The following is a 23232-nucleotide window of genomic DNA, read 5'->3' as shown; positions in this document are numbered from 1 at the left end:
TCTATACTGGTAGTGGTCCTGCTCAAAGGTATATTGGAGAAATCTTCTGTGGAACGGTAGGACTGAGATGTGGATGAATCCAGCAGGTGGTTGGACTAGATGACCTCCTGAGGTCCCTTCCAACCCTGATATTCTATGATGATTCTATGAAGGCATCCTGTAGGTCAAGGGCCAAGAACCATTCTCCCTGAGGAATAATGGAATGCAGGAATAATATTCCATTGGGATGTGAGCCTCTCCGAGGCACCAGACGCAGTGGGAGTGTCTGTCCATAACTGGTATTGCCCCCCTACAGGAGAGGCATAGTTTAAACCAGAAGAGCTGGGCAAAAAAAGTGGGGGGAGAACAGGGAGAAAGAACCATTTTGGGGGGGAAACTTAAAAGAGAAGCTCTAGAAATTCTACAAAAATAAATGGAAACTCTATAACAAGCTACAAAACAAAACACTATCAATTATAATGAAAATGAGGTAAGCAAACTGGACTGCTACTCACTGCAACTCAGGCCAAGGGCGGTTGAGAAGGAACTAAGTGTGGTTCGCCCATGCAACACTAGTTAGCCGCGAGGCAGAGAGAGTGCACGTGCATGACAAATGGACATTGCTACTTAAAATCTTCAATCAGAGGTGCAGGGGCACAGATATACCTACAGTGGAGCACCCATAGGAACACTACTTGAAGGACCTGCAAATTCCCACACTGGCTTGGCAGGAGGGCATGGAGGAGTTGAAGGTGGGGAGACAGGCCTGCCAAGCCATCTCCAGGGGCAACGACCCTTTACCATGCCCAATATTTATCCCAATATGCCTACAGTGGCAGTGAGAAGATTGGCCATTGTTCTGTACCCACTAAACTACTCTTTGAACAATAAGCCATTTTTGTCTCTTTCCTCAGATAATTTCAGTTCTCACAGACTCAAAGGCCAGAAGGGACTATTGTGATCCTCTAGTCTTCCCTCCTGCACATCATTCCTTAATAGGCCCATAACCTCTGGCTGAGTTACTAAAGTCCTCAAATCATGATTTAAAGACTTCAAGTTACAGAGAATCCATCATTTACTCCAGTTTAAACCACACTCTCACAGAACCCTTCAAGTTTGCTTTTTTCCATTAGACATCTGACAGGTAGGAGGCAGCTATCATGGGGACCTAAGGAGAAAGAATGAGCTCTCTCAGGGCCTTATCCTACTCTAAATGGCTTCAATGGCAACACTACCTCTGCCTTCAATGCAGCAGGACTGAGATCTCAGAGTCTTCTCTCACATAGCGGTTGCAGATGCTGTATTGTCACCAACCAATGATAGTCATCGGACTCTATATCTTTTTTTCTAGATAACTAAATGGCTGAACTTTTGTTTTCTTAAGTGGAATCAAACAGGAGAGCAGTGGGGGTTTGCCTGGTCTTAAGAGGCTGGGGTCAATTCATAATAGAGGAAGGAACGAAGGAGTACAAGAGATATCAAAAGGCTCCTCTTCCCTCACTCTCCCATAAAAATCTTTGATTTTCTCAGTTGTCACCAATTAAACAATTTGTGGAGTAGCAGAGGTGGAGGAAGAACAACTTTGAACAATTGTTGTCATTTCTGGAGTTGTTGCTGCAGCAATTAAGTGTCATTAAAGAGTTTGTCAGCCTTCCAGAACAAACAGGCATAATTACTGCCAACTTCATGAGTAAAAAATATGCTGCTCTGAAATATTTCCATAATGTCCATAAGCGCCTCAGAATCAAATGATCTCAATGGGCTTGCTAATGGAAAATCAAACAAAGCAAATAACCAACTTCACTACTGTTTGTGCCACGCAGAATTTGTCCATTCTATTAAAAAACAACTGCTCAAACAATTCGAGGCAATTCACTGCAAATTTTGAAGTACTGAAACACCTATCTCCTCCAGGACAGTGGCTAATAATAAATTCTCCATTTTTACAGAAGAGCTTCATGCTAAACTGAACTCCACTGTATCCATGTTCTCTATATATAGGTTTCATCATATTAATATCTGGAAGTCCTTGTGTGGACATTTATCCCAATAACAAAGAAACAGCATGGAGAATCTGTAACTCTCAATGTGTGACATCTGGTCTAGCCTCCTCCCTGATACTCGGTCATGCTTGAGATTTCAAATTAAATAAAGAACAATTATAAAAATCCTAACATCACACATGATTCTTAGTTCTTAAGAATAGAGAATCTCAGTGGGTTCACCCACTAGGACCGGTTGACATGGTGTCATTAACTAGGCTAAAACTCACAAGTGTTATAACATTATTTGGGGGGGAAATCAAGGATACTTTTTTAGGTGAAAGGAATAAAGCAAAGATAGAAGTAAAATAAAAAAACCTAAGATATCCAAATGGCAATAATTACATTATATTTACAAAGGAACAAGCAACTTCAAAATGTATTCGGGACCAGTGCATAGGTTCTTCAGTTTCAGCTTTGCTGCTGCTGCCACTGAAGAACAGCCTTAAAGGGACTGGAGAAATGTGCATGAGAGCAGTCCATTGAGGGCCAGACCCCACTGCCATGGACACCTAAGGCCTAACTCCCAACTTCAGTGGCATTGAATCAGGCTATGAGACCCTATGACTGATCCATATTGTAACACCAAAATCTAATTTAAGTACTGCAACTTGTCTGGAGTGAGGTAAGTGCTGGCATAAAGATGCAGTTCTGATCTACTCACTAAAATTTTAGTTACAGGCTCTTATTTAAGGAAGAGTACAAAATAGAAATGATGAGACTTGTCAGGTGTTTAATTAGTTTGCATCTCATCACACCAATTTTTTTTAACCATTCAGCCTTGTCTGAAATAATTCCAAGCTTCTGCCAAAGAAAACAAGAAGGAACAGTTTAACCTTCATTCGATTCTGTTTAATTCCTTCTACAATCTGCTCCATCTGCCGCAGAAACTGCTCACGAGCACCAGAAGAGGCCATTGCTCTGGAAGAAAAATGGATACTGACTAAGAGGGGAGGGAGTTTGACAAAACGAGAATTTCCTCTACAATTTTTATCTATCCTGCATGTAGAATTTTCAAAATAGACTTAAGCAATATGAATATGTGGGCTTAAAACTACAGCTTTCTGCAAAGTGTAAAGGGATAAAAAGTAGATTCAGACAATCCAAGATAAAAGATAACGGGCCAGATCATCAGCCAGTGTAAACTGTTATCGGTCCACTGGCATATATCACCAACTCTATTAGATCACCCAGTTCATCTCCCTGTCTTGTGCATGACTGTTCCCTTTGCTAGTGTTTTGTGCAGTGACAATAGCTATTGATGGACCAAAAGCATGGTTTCAAAGTAAGTGTTTAGAAAGGAGTAGCTCATGTGAAAAGCAGGAATGGATTAGAGGACTGGCATGTCAGTAAGATCTGTAAGCACAGTTTTGTTTTAGTGGTTATAATTTACATTTCTGATTTCATAATTATTTTGGTGTAAAGTACAACAATTGTTATTCTATTCCATGCTTAACTTAAAACTGTGGTAATTTTAGATAACCACTTTACCTTTAAAAATAAACTGCCCAAGTGAACCGTCAAGAGTATAACTTCCCATTGACTAGAGAGTACTACAATGGAGATCTCACTACTGAACAAAGCAGATCTCTGTACTCTACTTTAATGGAATGTATCCAATATATTTAGTTTGTTTGTTACAATTAACAAGTTCAAAACGTTTCTGTTATAGTTAGAGGTGGTTGCTTGTCGTGGCAAGAAAATGTTCAGAGTCAACACAAGGCTTTATCAGGATAACAAAAGCAAAGGGTTCAAATTCATAGGAAAATTTAAAAAGTCATGATTGCATTATGATGAGCAAAATATGTCATGCACTAAAATATCAAGCTATTATCAATCTACTGAATAACAGAATAATAGTTCAGAACTATTTAACACCCTAGTTTCTCTCCCATTCTTCACTTTACTGGACAAAGATAGAAGTACATTTGTAAAAATTCACATCGGAGTATTGCTCAACAGGCTGAAGGGTGAAACCCTGGCCACACTGAAGTCAATGGCCAAGATTTCTCTACGACACTTCTGTTATCCAACCATCACTTTTTAAACAGAGGTTTGTCATAGAAACTCTGGGCTATGACAAACATATGCCTAAGTTATAGTTAAGAAATGTGTGGAGTCTGTAGTTATTTTCATATGACACAAGCCCAACTTGACAAATATGTCAAACAAGGTTTTTAAAAGTGCCAGTAAGTTAGAAGTATGAAAAAAGTGTTACAATTTAAGTGAGCAATTTAAGCATAAGTTAACACAATACAATCCCAAGAGCAAAGTATTAACATATACATTCCACATGTGTTCTTAAGTAATTATATTACTTCATTTGTGCCAAGGTATAGCATGTGGCTATCAAAAATTACAAAACGTACTGGATCTTACTCAGAACTGGCCATTAAAATTTCAAATGTATAAAGTTTAAAGAAGAATCAGAAAGTTTTGCAAGCATTTTTGAACAATTTCCACCCAGATTTTGCCAACCAACTATAGATGTATGAGTAGATACCAAGAGCTAATGACTCAAGTTACTTACTGCTGGAAATTATCATGAATTGAGTTCAGCAAGTTAACCTGGTGAAGACAAAAACACAGTTGAAAATGTACATCTTCCTCTCCAACAGCAACATAGATTTTCAGTTACTTTAAAATGTGATTTAGCTCAGAAAAAAGTCAGCTGTATAAAAATGCCATCTTCTTGTTTTGCAGAGCATTACATGAGGCTATCTGCATGTACTGAGAGAGTTACAATCAGCTTACATTAGTGACAAAAACAGCTTTACTGCTTTTCACTCCTGTTAACTAGTCCAGGGTTAAGGGCCTGTTTATTTAGAGAAATCTGCACTGGTGGAAAAGCTGCACCAATGTAAAGCAGGGCTTACATCATAAATGCAGCACATCTGTTATAGCTTAACTATATCAATACAACTACACCAGCGAAAAGTCTGCTATATAGGCAGACTTTCTAAACCAAACCACTTGAGGGTTGTACAAAATGTCAAGGAGGGCTGAATGTATAACACAATTAAGGTGAACAGGTGTAGTAAGGGGCACCATGTGGCCTGCAGAACTGATATCACTGAAAATAATAGGATACATGAAAGGACCCTGTTTAACTCATGGAGGCCAAACTGTGTTTGCAAGCCTTGAAGTGGAACAAACATCTTTAGTAGTAAAGTAGGCACATTAGACAGGTAAACCATTATATATATATGGGATTCCACAATGCAGTTTTCAGAGCAGACCCACACTTTTTCAAAGAGCCTGAATGAAAAAACTGCATTCAAAAGATCTGTTAAAGAATGTGTTTCCTTGTGGAAAAAAACTTCACTTAGACATGCAAACCAGGCAACTGGTTGGCACAAATGACACTTTAGACACATGAACTTTCAATCAGAGTTAGGCACCCGTGAACTGTGCTTCTGAAAACTTCCTCCATAGTTACTTGTTTTATTAATACACATTTAAAGGCCCTTTGCAAGCTTGTACCTAACAGCATATGGAACGAATCTTCCATACAAAATGCTAATTGAGACTTGCTTGGGAATCTTATTATTCTTTCCAACACATTTAGAGAAAAAGAAAATCAGAGGAATGGTTGATGGGATTCTTTTTCATAGCTTTGAATAGTTCCTATTAGTCTCCAGTGGACAAGTAGTGAGGTTTTCCAAGGTATGATTTTGCCTTTTGATGACGAATGTTTGAAAATGTGCCATCTGTACTGTAAGAATCCAATTCTGCAAATACTGTACTTAGTGCTTACTAATGCGCATATTCCCAATGGCACAGCAATAAGCACACTGCATGTTAGAGTTTGCTGAATCAGGCCCCAACCCTAATGGATTTAAATCAGTGATTTCAAAGAGTATTATTAGCGTGTAGAAATCCTGTTCTTACTACTTAGAGGTTAAGAATACTACCTAGAGGTCAATTTTTTTTTTTTTTTTAACAAAACTTTTGTTTTGACAAATGAATGTTTTCTGACCAAAAAACCCACAACAACAACTTTCTGCAAGAATATGCCAGTTTCAACAAAACTTTTGGGAAAAGGTTTCTCAGGTCCAGGATAGAATTTCTGGTCAAAACCCAGACCAAGAGACCACCCTAAAATAGCAAATAGCCTGGTGGTCAGGGCACTCACCTGGGATGTGGGAGATGCCGGTTCAAATCACTGGTCTAAATCAAGCAGAGCAAGGACTTGATCCTGAATCTCCCACATGAATGCCTTAATAACCAGGCTAGAGAGAGAGAGAGAGAGAGATCCGGTGGTCAGGGCACTCACCTGGGATGTGGGAGATGCCGGTACAAATCACTGGTCTAAATCAAGCAGAACAAGGACTTGAACCTGAATCTCCCACATGAATGCCTTAATAACCAGGCTAGAGAGAGAGAGAGATCCTGTGTGTCTCATTTTTTTTTTTGTTAAAAACTTCAAAATGTCTCATTTTTGTCCCAATGTAGAACAGGAAGAAAAAAAGCCATTTCCCACCCCATTCTACTTCATTTTCATGGTGTAAATTTCCTCTCTCTTTGATACAATAACTAAAATAGTATATTCTATCCAACTCTCGAAAAAAGGTAAAGTCCATCTCTGCTTACTTCTGTCAGTACTAACAAACCAAGCCATCCTTAAGGATGGGCCATGTTGTTACATAACATACATTAATGTATCCTGCAAAATATCTAGCAAATGAAAAAGCAGTATTTCATGACCATGACAGAGAACTATAGGGTTACATTTCTTATCTACGAAGTCAGTGGGAAAAATAAGACAATTTGAAAGTGGGTTCCCAACAGTCATAGCATTTTAAAAATTAATACTATGCAAATTTTGTAAAAATCAACTGTATGAGCATAGATACCTTTGATGTCACAATTCCACCCCAAGGAGTGAGTGATTCCATTACTATTTTGAAATCACTCCATACACAATACTTCAAGGTTTTTTGTTTTATTTTTTGTAAGAAGAAATACCTTCCAAAGAATCTTAAGAAAACCAAGACCCAAAAGGGTAAAGGGACATTTGGTTTATAGGATATTAATACAAAATATTTGTTCAATGAAGCCTTTTTTCTAGAACAAAAAAACTGAAACCATATTGTACATTTTTGACATCAAAAACCACTCAGACATCTCTTGAGATTAGCATAATCCATTGGAAACCCTTGATGTATGTTATGGCTACCTTTTAAAATTGCATTCATAAGTATACAGTTAGGGTAGAAGTAAAACTCTTCTCACAGTTTGTACTTAAATAAGTATTGAGTTACTTTGGGCAAAACTACTCCAGGTTTCATTTCAATATTTTTACAAAAGAAAAGAGACTATTAGCCTTGATATACATTATTTAACAATCAAGCACTTCTGGTCTAAAATCTGTCACCTCTGTCGTTAGTAGGTTCATTTCTATTTCAGAAGCAATCAGTGAAAAGAGATTAGTTTGTACGCCTGTACCCTCAGTAAATGTTACAAAAATCTGCAGTAAAGTCTAATCCACAGACAACATTAAAGCAATATCATGAGTTTCATAGCTGCTACTTAATGTGCCATGCTAAATAAAGAAAATGTGATCCGCAAATTGTCTGTTCATTTAGAATTGTGTACAACACAATAATCATTCAAGCAAATAAAATGGATATAATGCAAACAGATAAAGCAAGGCATTTGGTAATAACTTTCTAGAATGTATTAGATAAATATTTATAGCCCAGCATTAATGGTGTAATATTATTCCCCCCCCCCAACACAGATTAAATCTTTAACAGTTGGCACTAGTCTCATAATTCTCATATCATGGGATCTATGTTCAGATGTTTTGCCGATATAGTCCACATGTAACATATAAACAGAGATTTAAATTATAAACATGAATATATACAGCTGACTCAATTCTTTGTCTAGTAAAATTCAGCATCAGATCTCACCAGGAGATAATTTTTAAAAGCTTTTGAGGAAGACAAAACCGTAATGACAATTTTATCAGACCAAGAGATAAACTACATCTATGGTGCTGTGATAATTTTGTCTTGCTGATCTTATATAAATGACATGTTGACTACATTTAGAAAAACAGAAATATTCAATGATAAATGCACTGTAGATATCTTAGGAATGTCATTTTATGGAGATCATGTCAATTATCAATACAGGTAAGTTAGAAAACAGTAGGATGTCCTATTTTGATGATCATTGGCCTAATTTAAAAAAAAATACATTCTCAGCTGTATTGCTTGATTCAGCACAGTATTTAGGCATACTTCCTTATGTGCTTTGCTGAACTGGAACTTCATAGAAGTTATCCGAATGTCAGAATCTAAGCTACAATATTTGCATTACAATAGAACACTCTAGTGCCATGGGCAAAGGCTGCAGCCACCTCTTAAACAAAGGTACACGTGTAGAGTCTTAATTCATCTAATTCATTACAGCAAAATCAGAAGGTTGTCTTGGTGGCTTTTCCCACACTGACAGAAACAAAGAACTTCAGTAAATCTGTATAAAGCCCAGTCTTGCAGGGTTGTCAGTTCAAGGAAGTGTTGATAATGCTGAATAAACTTTGCATATAGCAAAATCCTGGCCCTACTGAAGTCAATGAGTTTTGCTATTGACTTTAACAGATGATTTCACTTCTGAACTTTGGATGCCTATCAGAAACCAAAATTTCCAAACCTTTAGACCCTTGTCCATCACTAACTGATAACTCATTCTTTTCTACTGAGTAACTTTCCAGGGCTGTTATGGGCAGATCTTAGGTCACCATAGACTAACTAAGGGAACTGTGAAAGGACAAAACAGGTCTTGCATTTTGGAACATGTTACCGGCACAGTATACACATATATCGGAGTTCTTGACTTTTTAATCTGTTTTTTCAGATGATTTTCATGGCAAGGACTGTCAGAATCAACTGTTTCCTCAAAGGGAAACTGAATTCCTGATTCTCTCAGCTGATTCAAATACTCATATCTAGTATATTTGTCAGAATCTACTATTCAGGAAAAAGATGATGGATTTTTAGATTGCAGCTCTCTATGCTACCCCTCCTCTTAGAGAACAGAGATGCTTACTTAATGGTACTGTAAAGGTACCATCTGTTACACAAAGCAAGTAGCGGCTGCCTTCGTAAAGGTATTTAAACAATGTTCTGTTCTTGTTTCATTAAAATGCAATGAGAAGCATGCAATGTCAGACTTTTACCAGCTAATGCCAATCTTGTTGTGCTATCATTTATTTTACTGAAGAAAGCAATGTATATTTTCATCTCACCATAACATCATTAGAACTGTTTACAAAAACCCATGTGAACAACTGTTAAAACAATCTTTACGGATTAAGATGTTGTTTTATTTACTGATGTAGGATTCATGACATTTAAGTAACCGAAGATGCTTCAAAGTAACCAGTAAAGCATTGCTGATGTTTTACAAACTTTGAAATGCCAGTAAATCCTTTATTATGAAAAAACAGTCATGTGGAGCCAGGATCTTTATCAGAAATGTATTTGCTGCTCCTGCTTATTCCTCCAGTCCTCACTGAAGTCTAGTTTACCTGTAACATCACAGAGGGGTTAAATTCATTGTTGGCGTAAGTCCACTGACTTCAATTGTGTGTTACCCCAGAGAGGAATTTGGCTCTAATTTCTGGATGGGGGAAGGAGGAGGAATAGGGAGTAGAAGCAGAAGAACTCTTTAATGAAGAGTGTGTTTTCATGATAAATAAGGGCTTGGTCATGCCCCCTTGAAGTCAAGGAAGGTTCTGTCACTGAATTCAAGGGGAACAGAATCAGACCTTAAGAACCTGATCTTGCTGTCATTGATGTCAATTTACTTTGATAACTGAAATCACTGGCTGTAGCATTGGTCCCTAAACTAATGCAGACACTGGATCACTAACCCTCAGGTTAATCTGATTTTGTGAAGCCAAAATTTAAATGGTGTGTGTCAGTATCCTAATTTTATTCACCTTTTGAGCCTAAATTGAGTAATTCTGGTATCTATTTCTGGTATTGGCCCTTCTGTTAAAAAAAAATACACACAAAATACACAAGCAGAAATTTTCCTAAACAGAATTAAACCAAACAAACCAAAGATTTCCACAAACATTCTGTAAACAGTTTTAGACCCAAGTCAATTTCTTCTCAGTGCTGACCTTTTGAGATAATTACCTGTACCCTGCATAGACAAGACTTAATCCAGTGCCTTGTACACAAACTCAGCAGCATCCTATTCTCCTATCATGGGCTAAACATTTAAAAACATGTTCTTACCTCTTTTTCTAAATATACCTTCTTATCATCCAATGTATTATAGAGGGTAAAGAACTGCTTGGTTTCTTTGTGAGTTGCTGACACTGAAAACAAAAGAAAAAACAGAGCAATGAAAGACCATATGGGGCCTCTGTACCCATTTGTAAAATGGGGATAATACCTTCTCATTTCACAGAGGTGTTGTGAAAATAAATTCATGAATATTTGTCAAGCTCTCAGATACCACAAGGATGAGCACTATAGAAAATCCCATAAGGAAATTAACAGCCTCTGTCTATACAGCAGGATTTAAATAGTGTGCAGCAAATAGGTCCTGGGGCCATACATTGAACAATGACGAGAAAACAAAATATTGAATAGTTGTTAAATGAGTATCGTCCATTCTGTGCACTGAAGGAGGCTGGGTTGCTGTGCAAAAAAAAAAAAAAAAGTATGCACTCATGTAATTAAAGACTATTACAATGCATATGCAAAAGGGAAACCATTAAAATTGCACTAGCAACCTTAATTCTGGCATTTCCTAACTTTTGAGTTCTTGACAAAGCAACCTTAATGTTCTTTTAAAACAGTTTGTGTGTATATGTAACATTATATACTCTAAAAGAAAAGAAGTACTTGTGGCACCTTAGAGACTAACCAATTTGAGCATAAGCTTTTGTGAGCTACAGCTCACTTCATCGGATGGTATTTTCCACTGAATGCATCCGATGAAGTGAGCTGTAGCTCACGAAAGCTTATGCTCAAATAAATTGGTTAGTCTCTAAGGTGCCATAAGTACTTCTTTTCTTTTGCGAATACAGACTAACACGGCTGCTACTCTGAAACCTGTCATTATATACCGTTTGTGTATATGTCTGATTATGCACTGTACACACACACACAACATATAGTATATACATACCAACAGATGCATAGTATGCATTCCTCCTTTCCTGACACCATGATTACAGGACCAAATTTAGAAGCATATATGCAGAATGGTCAATTTGCATGCACAATTTCATTATCTGGGTGCATACACACTTCTAAAATTTGGGCCATGATACCTGAATTAAAGATTAAACATTTAGAGACAAGGCTCACATTTTTCTTCTGCCTAGATATCACAGCACATTTGTAAAACCTGACAATTTTCTGTTTTAACTCCTCTAACCCGTAGCAATAAAAGGGGACATGAGGTGTTTAAGAGAGCCAGCCTTATCTTGACAGGTTTCAGAGTAACAGCCGTGTTAGTCTGTATTCGCAAAAAGAAAAGGAGTACTTGTGGCACCTTAGAGACTAACCAATTTATTTGAGCATGAGCTTTCGTGAGCTACAGCTCACTTCATCAGATGCATACCGTGGAAACTGCAGCAGACTTTATATATACACAGAGAATATGAAACAATACCTCCTCCCACCCCACTGTCCTGCTGGTAATAGCTTATCTAAAAGCCATTTCCAGCACAAATCCAGGTTGGCATAAATCACATTGGTGGATGTGCAGGTGAACGAGCCTCTGATAGTGTGGCTGATGTTATTAGGCCCTGTGATGGTGTCCCCTGAATAGATATGTGGGCACAATTGGCAACGGGCTTTGTTGCAAGGATAAGTTCCTGGGTTAGTGGTTCTGTTGTGTGGTATGTGGTTGTTGGTGAGTATTTGCTTCAGGTTGGGGGGCTGTCTGTAGGCAAGGACTGGCCTGTCTCCCAAGATTTGTGAGAGTGTTGGGTCATCCTTTAGGATAGGTTGTAGATCCTTAATAATGCGTTGGAGGGGTTTTAGTTGGGGGCTGAAGGTGACGGCTAGTGGCGTTCTGTTATTTTCTTTGTTAGGCCTGTCCTGTAGTAGGTAACTTCTGGGAACTCTTCTGGCTCTATCAATCTGTTTCTTTACTTCCGCAGGTGGGTATTGTAGTTGTAAGAAAGCTTGACAGAGATCTTGTAGCTGTTTGTCTCTGTCTGAGGGGTTGGAGCAAATGCGGTTGTATCGCAGAGCTTGGCTGTAGACGATGGATCGTGTGGTGTGGTCAGGGTGAAAGCTGGAGGCATGCAGGTAGGAATAGCGGTCAGTAGGTTTCCGGTATAGGGTGGTGTTTATGTGACCATTGTTTATTAGCACTGTAGTGTCCAGGAAGTGGATCTCTTGTGTGGACTGGACCAGGCTGAGGTTGGTGGTGGGATGGAAATTGTTGAAATCATGGTGGAATTCCTCAAGGGCTTCTTTTCCATGGGTCCAGATGATGAAGATGTCATCAATATAGCGCAAGTAGAGTAGGGGCTTTAGGGGACGAGAGCTGAGGAAGCGTTGTTCTAAATCAGCCATAAAAATGTTGGCATACTGTGGGGCCATGCGGGTACCCATAGCAGTGCCGCTGATCTGAAGGTATACATTGTCCCCAAATGTGAAATAGTTATGGGTAAGGACAAAGTCACAAAGTTCAGCCACCAGGTTAGCCGTGACATTATCGGGGATAGTGTTCCTGACGGCTTGTAGTCCATCTTTGTGTGGAATGTTGGTGTAGAGGGCTTCTACATCCATAGTGGCCAGGATGGTGTTATCAGGAAGATCACCGATGGATTGAAGTTTCCTCAGGAAGTCAGTGGTGTCTCGAAGGTAGCTGGGAGTGCTGGTAGCGTAGGGCCTGAGGAGGGAGTCTACATAGCCAGACAATCCTGCTGTCAGGGTGCCAATGCCTGAAATAATGGGGCGCCCAGGAGTTCCAGGTTTATGGATCTTGGGTAGTAGATAGAATATCCCAGGTCGGGGTTCCAGGGGTGTGTCTGTGCGGATTTGATCTTGTGCTTTTTCAGGAAGTTTCTTGAGCAAATGCTGTAGTTGCTTTTGGTAACTCTCAGTGGGATCATAGGGTAATGACTTGTAGAAACTCGTGTTGGAGAGCTGCCGAGCAGCTCGTTGCCAATTGTGCCCACGTATCTATTCAGGGGACACCATCACAGGGCCTAATAACATCAGCCACACTATCAGAGGCTCGTTCACCTGCACATCCACCAATGTGATTTATGCCATCATGTGCCAGCAATGCCCCTCTGCCATGTACATTGGTCAAACTGGACAGTCTCTACGTAAAAGAATAAATGGACACAAATCAGATGTCAAGAATTATAACATTCATAAACCAGTCGGAGAACACTTCAATCTCTCTGGTCACGCAATCACAGACATGAAGGTCGCTATCTTAAAACAAAAAAACTTCAAATCCAGACTCCAGCGAGAAACTGCTGAATTGGAATTCATTTGCAAATTGGATACTATTAATTTAGGCTTAAATAGAGACTGGGAGTGGCTAAGTCATTATGCAAGGTAGCCTATTTCCTCTTGTTTTTTCCTACCCCCCCCCCCCCCCCGATGTTCTGGTTTAACTTGGATTTAAACTTGGAGAGTGGTCAGTTTGGATGAGCTATTACCAGCAGGAGAGTGAGTTTGTGTGTGTATGGGGGTGGGTTTTTGGAGGGGGGTGAGGGAGTGAGAGAACCTGGATTTGTGCAGGAAATGGCCTAACTTGATTATCATGCACATTGTGTAAAGAGTTGTCACTCTGGATGGGCTATCACCAGCAGGAGAGTGAATTTGTGTGGGGGGGTGGAGGGTGAGAAAACCTGGATTTGTGCTGGAAATGGCTTTTAGATAAGCTATTACCAGCAGGACAGTGGGGTGGGAGGAGGTATTGTTTCATATTCTCTGTGTATATATAAAGTCTGCTGCAGTTTCCACGGTATGCATCTGATGAAGTGAGCTGTAGCTCACGAAAGCTCATGCTCAAATAAATTGGTTAGTCTCTAAGGTGCCACAAGTACTCCTAGCCTTATCTTGATATCTTGACATTGTTTGGGTCAGAACCACATACTTATAAAGAAAACACACACACACGTACGTCATACAAAAAATGGTAAACCAACGTTAACTGTGATTAATAAAACATGAGTCAGATGTAGAGACTTTCCCTGTAAACGGTGGATTAAGGGCTTTCTAAACACTAATCATTGATCCAAGAGACTGAACCTACTGCAAACAAAAGAAAATTACTCCAGAGATCTTGTGCATCAAGTTTCAGCCTCCAGGGAATTTTTATAGCCAGTTTATAAAATCTTGAAAAGAGGGGTATACAATGTGAATGTCCAATGACCCTTAAATAGAGCAGAATTAGCAGGTGCTGTTGTCATGCACCATAAGCCTATAATGTGATTACGCTCCTTCCACTGGTTAGGCTCCAGGAGTACATTTCTGTTTGATATACGTACCCTGACCATAAAGTTCGATAAATCTCTTCTGATACTGAGTTAACTCCGCTCTGCTGGGTACCTCATCAATCTTGCGTTGTAAAATAGCTATCTCTCTATTTCTTCGGGCCTGAGAGAAAGGAAGGGAGAAAAAAGGGCCTAGCTCTCATTTTAAATGGATAAAAGGTAGCAAGATTTAGAAATAACCTGCTAAATAAGCTAATTAAAAAATACCTGCACAAACGAGAGTTAATATATCTGGTAAGTTTGATTAAGCCTCAAGATATATTTCACTATTAATTATAAAGGTACTTGCTTACACTTACAAATGTTGAAGGAAGTTACAGAAATACATTTAAGTGCTTAGCTAAGAAAACTTCAAAAATTCTGCCCTAGTAAGTTTGCCAAAAAACACAAACAAAAAATCGCTTTGTACTCACCAGTAATAGTCTGATCTTTTGTAGCTTATCTTTCTCAGTTTTGTATTGCTGGTCTATAATCTTATTAGGTTCCTAAAATTTGAGATACCAAAGATAATTTCTGATTAACAGCAAATCAACAGAATTTAACCACAGTCTTAAAAAAGAGAGAGGCTTTTGGTCAGCAATTATTAAAAGAACAGATTGGAATCTTTATTTTGTTCACCTTTAAGGATATCCAAAATATTGTCAACATTTTTATATTATTTTAAGGAGAATGGGTTAACGAAACTGTATGAAAAACAAAATTTAAGTTCTGAATGTCATTTACACTACATAAATAATTGCATATTTTACTAGCTTTTAGGCCATATATTTTTTTTAGATTGCTTTTAAGTAGCCTTTTCACTGGAGAACAACACCTCCAAAGGGACAATCGTAAAGTCCGGTAAACATGCAGTTAAAACATAAAAATTATGAGTCAGATTATGGTCTCAGTTACCACAAGTGTAAAACTGGAGTAAATCCATTGACATCAATACATTTGTGATCAAGGACTTCTATGAGACTACTCATCTGTGTTAAGTTAAGCATATGCATAATTCTATACAGGATGGGGGCCCCAAGTTATCACCATCTTCTTTTGATTCTCCCATTGTGTTGTCCTTAGGTTTCTGTTAGCCTTTCAGCTTTGTCGGCCAGGGACCATCTAGGTGTCTGGACAGTGCCAAGTGCACAAGTAGGCACTTAACCAGTGATCACCACCGACACCACAATAATAGTGACCATGACACCAATAATCGCAACAATAATAATAGCTACATCAATCATATCTAGGTGCAATTCACCCTCTGGGACAGGGCCTGTACAAGATTTCCCCATGTCATGTTAGCCCTATATTATCCATGCACAAGATCCCCTTTATTCTCCCTCCCTCTTGTCTCACTCCGCCCTAGTGCTCACACAGCACCAGTAGCTGAAAACCACACACTGGGGTTTGTTCAGGCTTTGGGTGGGGGCAGACAGGTAGAAGTTTTGTTCTTAAACTGTTTCAAATCCTAAAGAGGCTAGTTAAAAAGCATTTCTGTTGTGTTCATTTTTAATATCTTCTGCAATATTGAGGTATAGCACAGGCACCAGGCATTTAAGATCATTCTGTTCTCATCTCCTTAAACCATTTACTTTAACTTCCTTGAATAAGTTACAGAGATAAATTTGGTGCAGGGCTGGTATTTGCTCTCCATTTCCCGGGTTTTGTGGCTTTCCAAATCATATCTTTCATGTGAAGCTTTAACCAAGAAGTCTGAAGTTTCAATTCCTCTCCATGCATGTTGTGTTCAGGAGGTGGGGGATCAAGTTACACAAGCTGCCACCCACTCGATTCTGGAAGAAGTGTATCAAGGCTGTTCTAGTCATCTCAAGGTATACAAAATAACTAAACTTGAGCCTCCACTTTTCTCTACTATAACTCTCCTGCCCTCCTATTAGCATAGATGCATGGTAGCAAAGTTTCACAGTGACTGCTACTTGTTACGCTAATAAGCGTTTCACTGTAACTTCGTGCTCCACTGTCTGTTGCATACACCTGTTCCTTATATTTTTTACTTAGATTTGCTCCTTGTGGTGGGACTACCTTTTTTCATTATGTGTGTACAGCATCTAGTTTGATTGGGGACACTAGGTACCTCAATGTCTATCTACTATAGGTTTGCTTTTAATGTTTACTAGTTAGTAGATCAAGAGTGCTGAGGCTATTCTTGAACCCTAGTAACCTGCATGATAGTCAATCTGTTATGCAGGGTTGGTGGCTGTATGTCTCAAATTCCAACAGGACTTTTGTTAATATAACACAGGTGTAAACAGGAAGAAAATTATCCAATGAATATTTTTAAATACTAATTAAAAATAAACCTTTGACATTTGCTGTTTACCTTTTCTTCCCCATTTTCGTCTGCTTCGGTTTTCAAACTTGAAATATTTTGCTGTAGGCGTGCCATCTCTTCCTTTAAAAGCAACAGAAACATTATAGTTACCTTCTCAAGGAAAAAAAGGAAAGAAAGCCCATATCTGAATTTTAATAACTTCTGCATTAGATAGTACTCCATGATGTACATAGAAAAGGAGTACTTGTGGCACCTTAGAGACTAACCAATTTATTTGAGCATAAGCTTTCGTGAGCTACAGCTCACTTCGCTCACTGACCTTAGTCTCTAAGGTGCCACAAGTCCTCCTTTTCTTTTTGCGAATACAGACTAACACAGCTGCTACTCTGAAACATGAAGTACATGTATTGGGAACTTCCCCTGCGCTAAGGGAAGAAGGAGCCCAATGTTCTTCATTATGTTAAACTGCATGCCTTGTTTTTCAAGTAGAAATAGCCACATTTCTTACTTGTGGAATATATACTTTGGATGCATCTTAAGCAACACATAATATGGAAAGCAGGACTGGAGAAATGTAGGAATGTTAAAATACCAGCACTCTGACACTGGTCTGCAGTATGTAGACACCTTCACAACAACTGCACCCAAATCAAGTTAAAGGCTGCAAAATTATTTCCATCATAACACTGTTTTCAGAACATTTCAAATTATTCATCTTTGGGGCTAAAATATTCCATGCTTAGTCTCTGCCGAGGGGTGACATTTCTTCTTTTTCCATTATGTTTCAACAAAGTCTCTTCAGCTCTTGTTGAACTGGGAACTAGAGAAGGAAAACAATTCTCTCTGATCTTTATCATATTTCCAGGGTGTGCATTACCATAGCAGCAAACCGAGCAGAAAACACATTAATTATGCACTGAAATTGAAACATACTCTGAAAGTGAAAAGAAAAGGAGTACTTGTGGCACCTTAGATACTAACTAATTTATTAGAGCATAAGCTTGATCTTGGGCTTCTCTCTTCTGGTGGGTTTTCCAAACCCAGTGGCCCTTGACCAAGAAGTAGGTCCTGGGCACTGTTAGCTGCACTGTCCAAGAGGAGACTAAGCTGTCTCAGTGAATAAGACAGATGGGTATCTAATGTAGCTAGGCCCAACATTGAATAAGTGTTCTTCGTAGCATGGTTCATGGAGTAAGACGACACGTAACTGTGCATCAACATATTGATGACACTATTACCTACATTTAGAAATGATCCTTCCAATATACCTCTTCTGTACTACTCAAGCTGAATGATATGTAACACAAGACAGAACTTTGACAGATGCCACAGTTTAGATACCCTTTGCAAGGACACAAAAATCAATCACCTATTCATTTGTATCTAAAGACCAGTGGCGAGCACTTCTGGATAATCCAGAGCTAGACCTGCAGGGTTGTCCAGCCTAGTTTCAGAGATACATTAGATGACAGATCTATGTGATTCTCCACAATCCTGTCATGGACCGGGTAGGCATTATTCAAAACAGATCTGATATTACCAGTAAATGGCAACGAACAAACCTACTACAGGGCAGGTGGCGGTGGACAACAACATTTACCAATTTTTGATCAATCTTCATGTAACAAGATAGAGAGATAGAGAGAGACACACTTACCCTACAATGTGCTCTGAAATCTTGCTCTTGACTTTTGAGATTTTCATTCATAGCCACCAGTGCTCGTAGGTTCTGCAATATGCTAAATTAGAAGACACAGCGAACTACATTAATTTTTTCAGTTTCTAAATTTAAAACAAGAAAAACGAAACTATTAGAACAAGGTTAATTTTAAATAAGTTTCCCTGCCACTGAGCTAAACTAACAAAACACAAATATCTTTATGGTGCCATGCAAAATAATACTGCACAGATTTTAATGCTTTCATGATGCTTCCCTCCAGTCCTCTATTATTTATAAAAAGTTCTGGAAGTGCCGCCTGCCATCTGATATATAGTGTAGTTTTTTTTTTCTTCAAGACTTGAGCTTTAAGAAGGGACAGGGGGGAGAATGGATAGGGAGGCTTTATCCTCTTGTCAAATCAGTCTTGGCCCCTCCGGTTGCAGTACATACCTAAACTTCTCCAAAAAAGGAAGAGTTTCATTTTTAATAGCTGATTATGGTCATGTTGGGTGAAATTTTAAAGGCTCAAATAGGAGTTCCTAACTTCTACTAACTTTCAACTGGAGCTGGGGTCTTAACTTCTATTTATGCCTTTGAAAAAATCTTCTCCCCTTTGTGGCACTCTAAATGGTAACTCATCCTACATCTTCTTGACTTCTGAAATTCCAGGTTGTCCCAGAGAAAGGGAGGAACATGAGACATTTATTTATTAAAAGGTAAAGAGTATTAAAGATAAAATAAACAAGCCAGCCACATTTATCACAAATCAAGCAATTGGAAATTTAATAGTTTGTGATACCCAACTCATTCTGCTGTTCACTCTTCATTTAAGATTATGAGATTTGTTTCACATTCTAAAACTGGCTATTGTCAATTAACTATGCTAACATTTTGCAGAACAAAAAAAATACAGAATTTAAGTCCACTGTAGTAATAAGCTGGGTGCTTTTCTTTTTGTCTAACTGTAAAACTGCTTGAGACATTCTATACCTTGGAGGAGCGTCTTGTAACCCCCATATTCCCCATCTGTATATAACTGTGATATTGCATATAAAGCAGGCCATGTGAGGTATCAGGGGAAAGGTTATGATCTGCTGAAAGGCATTCCTCTATCCATATATTTATATCATTAATGCACATGAAACCAGCAGGAACCACGCTACCTGAAATCACTTGGACATCAAGCACCCACTGTGACATTCTATACCTTGGGGGAGCAGACTGTAACCCCCATGGTCTTCATTTTCATATAATCGTGATCTTGCATACAAAGCATGCCTTGTTTGGTATCAGGGAAAGGTTATGATCTGCTGAAAGTCATTTCTCTGTCCATATATGTGTATCATTAATGCATATAAGTTATGAGAACTGTGTTGTATGGTGGTCACTAAAACATTCTGTAAACTGGGGAAATCACCCAGATATTAGCTCCCCAGAGGCAACAGCAAGGAAAGTAACCAACATACAACCCATCAACAGCCATTGTCCAGCAAGGGAGCTACAATTCAATGACTCACCTGCATGAGGCGAGGCCACACCAGGGGAATTGCTCAACCTTGCCTGAAGATTCAGCAATGCCCACCAGACAGGCCTGGACTTGTGTTCCCCAAGCACATGGGACTGAGTATAAAACAGAACACAGGGCCCCATGCATGGCCTTTCTCCTACCCCCACCACGACACTCAGAAGATGACTGAAGACTCCAACAGAGGAGGCTGGCTTAGGTTTAAGGGACAAACCTGTATATAAAGGACTGCAATATCCAGTGGGGTGAGAAAAACTGCTTAATCTAGATGTTGCCAAGTCTAATAGAGTTGACAGTTTAGACTGCATGCTTATATTTTCTTTTCTTTTGGTAACTAACTGACTTTTTGCCTAACACTTAAATCTATCTTTCCTAGTCAATAAATTTGTTTAACTGTTTATCTTTACCAGTGAGTTTGCCTGAAGCATGTGGCAAAACTGCTCAAGTTTGCAAAGGCTGGTGTAGATCCCTTTCCATTGATGAAGTGGTGAACCAATTAATAAATTTGCACTGCTCGTCTTGAGCAGTGCAAGACGGTATATTCCTGAGGTACAGTGCTGGGAGGATTTGGCTCTGATGCCTTTCTCTGTGTGATTCATGAGTGGCTCTGGGAGCATTCATGCAATCCAGCTGGGTGTGGGGCTCCCCATGCGGTTGTGCTGAGTGATAACAGCACCTGGAGTGTTTGCTGCTGGTCACTAGCATGGCACTGTCAGAGAGAGCCGAGGCTGGAGGGGATAAGGGGGCACAGCAGTCCCACAGTCCCAGGCTGCACCCCAGAGATCCCATCACACTGCTGTTCACTAAGCTGAAAAACAGACTCCTCACAGCCATACGTTAATTATACATTTAGGCTGAATAAGAAATAAGCACTGAATACTACATTGCCAATGCCAGCAGTTTGCAATGATCATAAGTCACATAAAGGAAGAAAACATACCTAGAATCTGCTTGGGATTCCACCGTTTCTAAGGCTGCCAGCTCCTTGTCCAATTGATCACTGCAACTCTTAACCTAAGGGATGCAATTAATAAAACATGTAAATACATTTGCACACACAGAATGATTCATGTTTCTCTGCCTTCCCACACAATGAAGCCAAGGAGATAAGTTTTCTCCAAATAAAAGCTTTAGAGAATTCCCTAGAATCTTTGGCTCTATTTCTTAGCCATCATTAACAAGTAAGATTTCTTTCCAAGGTTAGCAGAATTTCCTTACCAGGTATGAATACTGCAAATATGACAAATTTACTGACCATTGCACTTGCCCTCTACCTTGCCCTCCCAAATCAACATGTACAATCCCTCTTCCACAGCAAGATGGATAAATGAATTCTAAATTGCACAAGACTGTACCAAATGCTCCTGTCTCTCTTAATTTCGGAACCTATCTACATACAAGCAAAATTGTCATATTTCATTTTTTTCAGGGATGTATGGGATCAGTCATAAAAACCTTGTCTTGGAACAAAATGTGAAAGTTCAACAGATCATGTTGTTTAAAAAAAACTTATCTAAAATTAAAATCAGATTGGGGTTGTAGAAAAGAAATATTCTAACTGACTGATTCAAGACTTCCCTCTTTCTTCTTCCAATGAACTTTTGTAGCCCGCCATCTAAGCACAAAACTGTGATTCAGACTGTATACCTACACAGGGGAATCAGAATCAGAATCTGCCTTAAACACCTATATGGGCTGCCTGGACCCTAAGTGCAGGGACATAGGACTAAGCAGAGCTACTAAAGTGCTTACTCCTTCCCTGCAGTGTGTGGAGAGGGAGGAGCAGAGGAATGTAGGGAGTCTTTGCTACACTTTCCCTTCTTACTAGTCCAAGAAGTTGAACAAGTGTGGGGGAGTTGTACTTTGCTGTTAGTGGAGGCCAGCAGTAAATTACTAGCCCCAGGCAGCAAAGAGGAAGGACGGGGATGTATGACCACTAGTACAAACTATACTGATCAGCTTAAATCTCAGAAGGGAGCCAAGGTTTTAGCTCAGCCAAGCTGCGCACATGCTGAAGTACAACAGCTTGGTCTGGACTAGAGTACTGGAAGGTATTAATTAGCATGGACTAAACAACAACGATGTAAACATCCCAGCTTTTATATCTAACCTAGGGAAGGCCTCAGAAAGGTCTCTCCAACTCACACCACCTCCTAGGGCTACTCCTAATATTTTAAATGTAAACATACTTTAAAGTCAGAATGAACGACATGTAGAACAGTTCAGGAAAGACATTAAAAAAACTTTACAGTTAACATCTAATCACATTTTTATTGTGTTTCCATGGCATCACAGACTATTTCTTTCTTTGTTCCCTACATTTAATATGGTGTTGCAATTACATTTCTGTTCATTTCCTTGGTAACCTTATGTTGATATGTATGGATTTATGTACAAAATGAATAGGCTCTCTATATTACAGCAAATTTATACCAGATTATGAAACCAACGCTACAGATCCAAATGCCAACTGCTAAATACTGATCATTTCTAAAACTGCACTGCATGTCAATCTTAAAAATCGGATAGATCATTCTGTACTTTGCTGCTTTTGTTCTTCTGATTTAATGGCCTTCTACAGAGTTTTTTACAACAGTTCTCTTTCCTCCTCCTATTAGTGAATACTCAGGATCCAGGCTTTAGGACCCTGCTACTGAGGTGGGTCAGAGACTGAGTCCTACTGAGATTCAGGATCAAGCACTGTTATTTTGCAGGGTGGAAATCAGACAAGCTGCAGACCCAAATCAGAAGGTCTGTGTAGTGCAGCATGGACATGTCAGCATGGCTGAGACATCTTGGTCCACCACTTGTAAACCAAGTTCACAATGCAGTATGCTCAGGCATGGGCTTGTATTCACAGAGTCCCACAGACCTGGGCTTAGTGTGCAGTGCAGACATACTCACTGACAGTCGTGGAGGGAGGAGTCCCTATGGATGAGATTATGAGTACTTATATATGCATAGCATCTTCTGTCCTGAAAGGACACTATTTCCTATACTCTCTCTTTCTCTCTCTCTCTCTATTTATATGAAAAAAGCATTGAAAAGCAGTAATCCCAAGGGTGATGGGTGGAATCCAATTGACCCATATGTGAAGGGGAGTATGGTCAGTTACATGGGGCCAGCCATTTATCATACAAAACACACTATGGGATCTTTAATGGCCACACACAACAGACAAGACCTTTGTTTTAGGGATCCCATCCAAAACACCTATGCCCAGTAAACTGCATGGTATTTACAGAG

General features: G+C 39.2%; 1 protein-coding gene across 3 annotated transcripts in view; it reads right to left on the bottom strand.

Moving 5' to 3' along the window:
* Window positions 1-23232, bottom strand: part of CCDC93 (CCC complex scaffolding subunit CCDC93) — a 111181-nt gene that overhangs the window by 7252 nt on the left and 80697 nt on the right. For all 3 annotated transcript variants that reach the window (XM_077829396.1, XM_077829397.1, XM_077829398.1), the window contains 8 exons: window positions 20927-21000; window positions 18459-18540; window positions 16850-16921; window positions 14940-15011; window positions 14521-14629; window positions 10280-10362; window positions 4552-4589; window positions 2858-2942 (listed from right to left, as the gene is read on the bottom strand). In XM_077829396.1, coding sequence (XP_077685522.1) covers window positions 2858-2942; window positions 4552-4589; window positions 10280-10362; window positions 14521-14629; window positions 14940-15011; window positions 16850-16921; window positions 18459-18540; window positions 20927-21000 — 615 coding nt within the window. The remainder of the gene's footprint in view (window positions 1-2857; window positions 2943-4551; window positions 4590-10279; window positions 10363-14520; window positions 14630-14939; window positions 15012-16849; window positions 16922-18458; window positions 18541-20926; window positions 21001-23232) is intronic.

This window comes from Eretmochelys imbricata, chromosome 11, assembly GCF_965152235.1.
Source record: "Eretmochelys imbricata isolate rEreImb1 chromosome 11, rEreImb1.hap1, whole genome shotgun sequence".
In the NCBI taxonomy this organism is placed as follows: Eukaryota; Metazoa; Chordata; order Testudines; family Cheloniidae; genus Eretmochelys; species Eretmochelys imbricata.
This window is presented reverse-complemented; position numbering and strand designations above follow the sequence as displayed.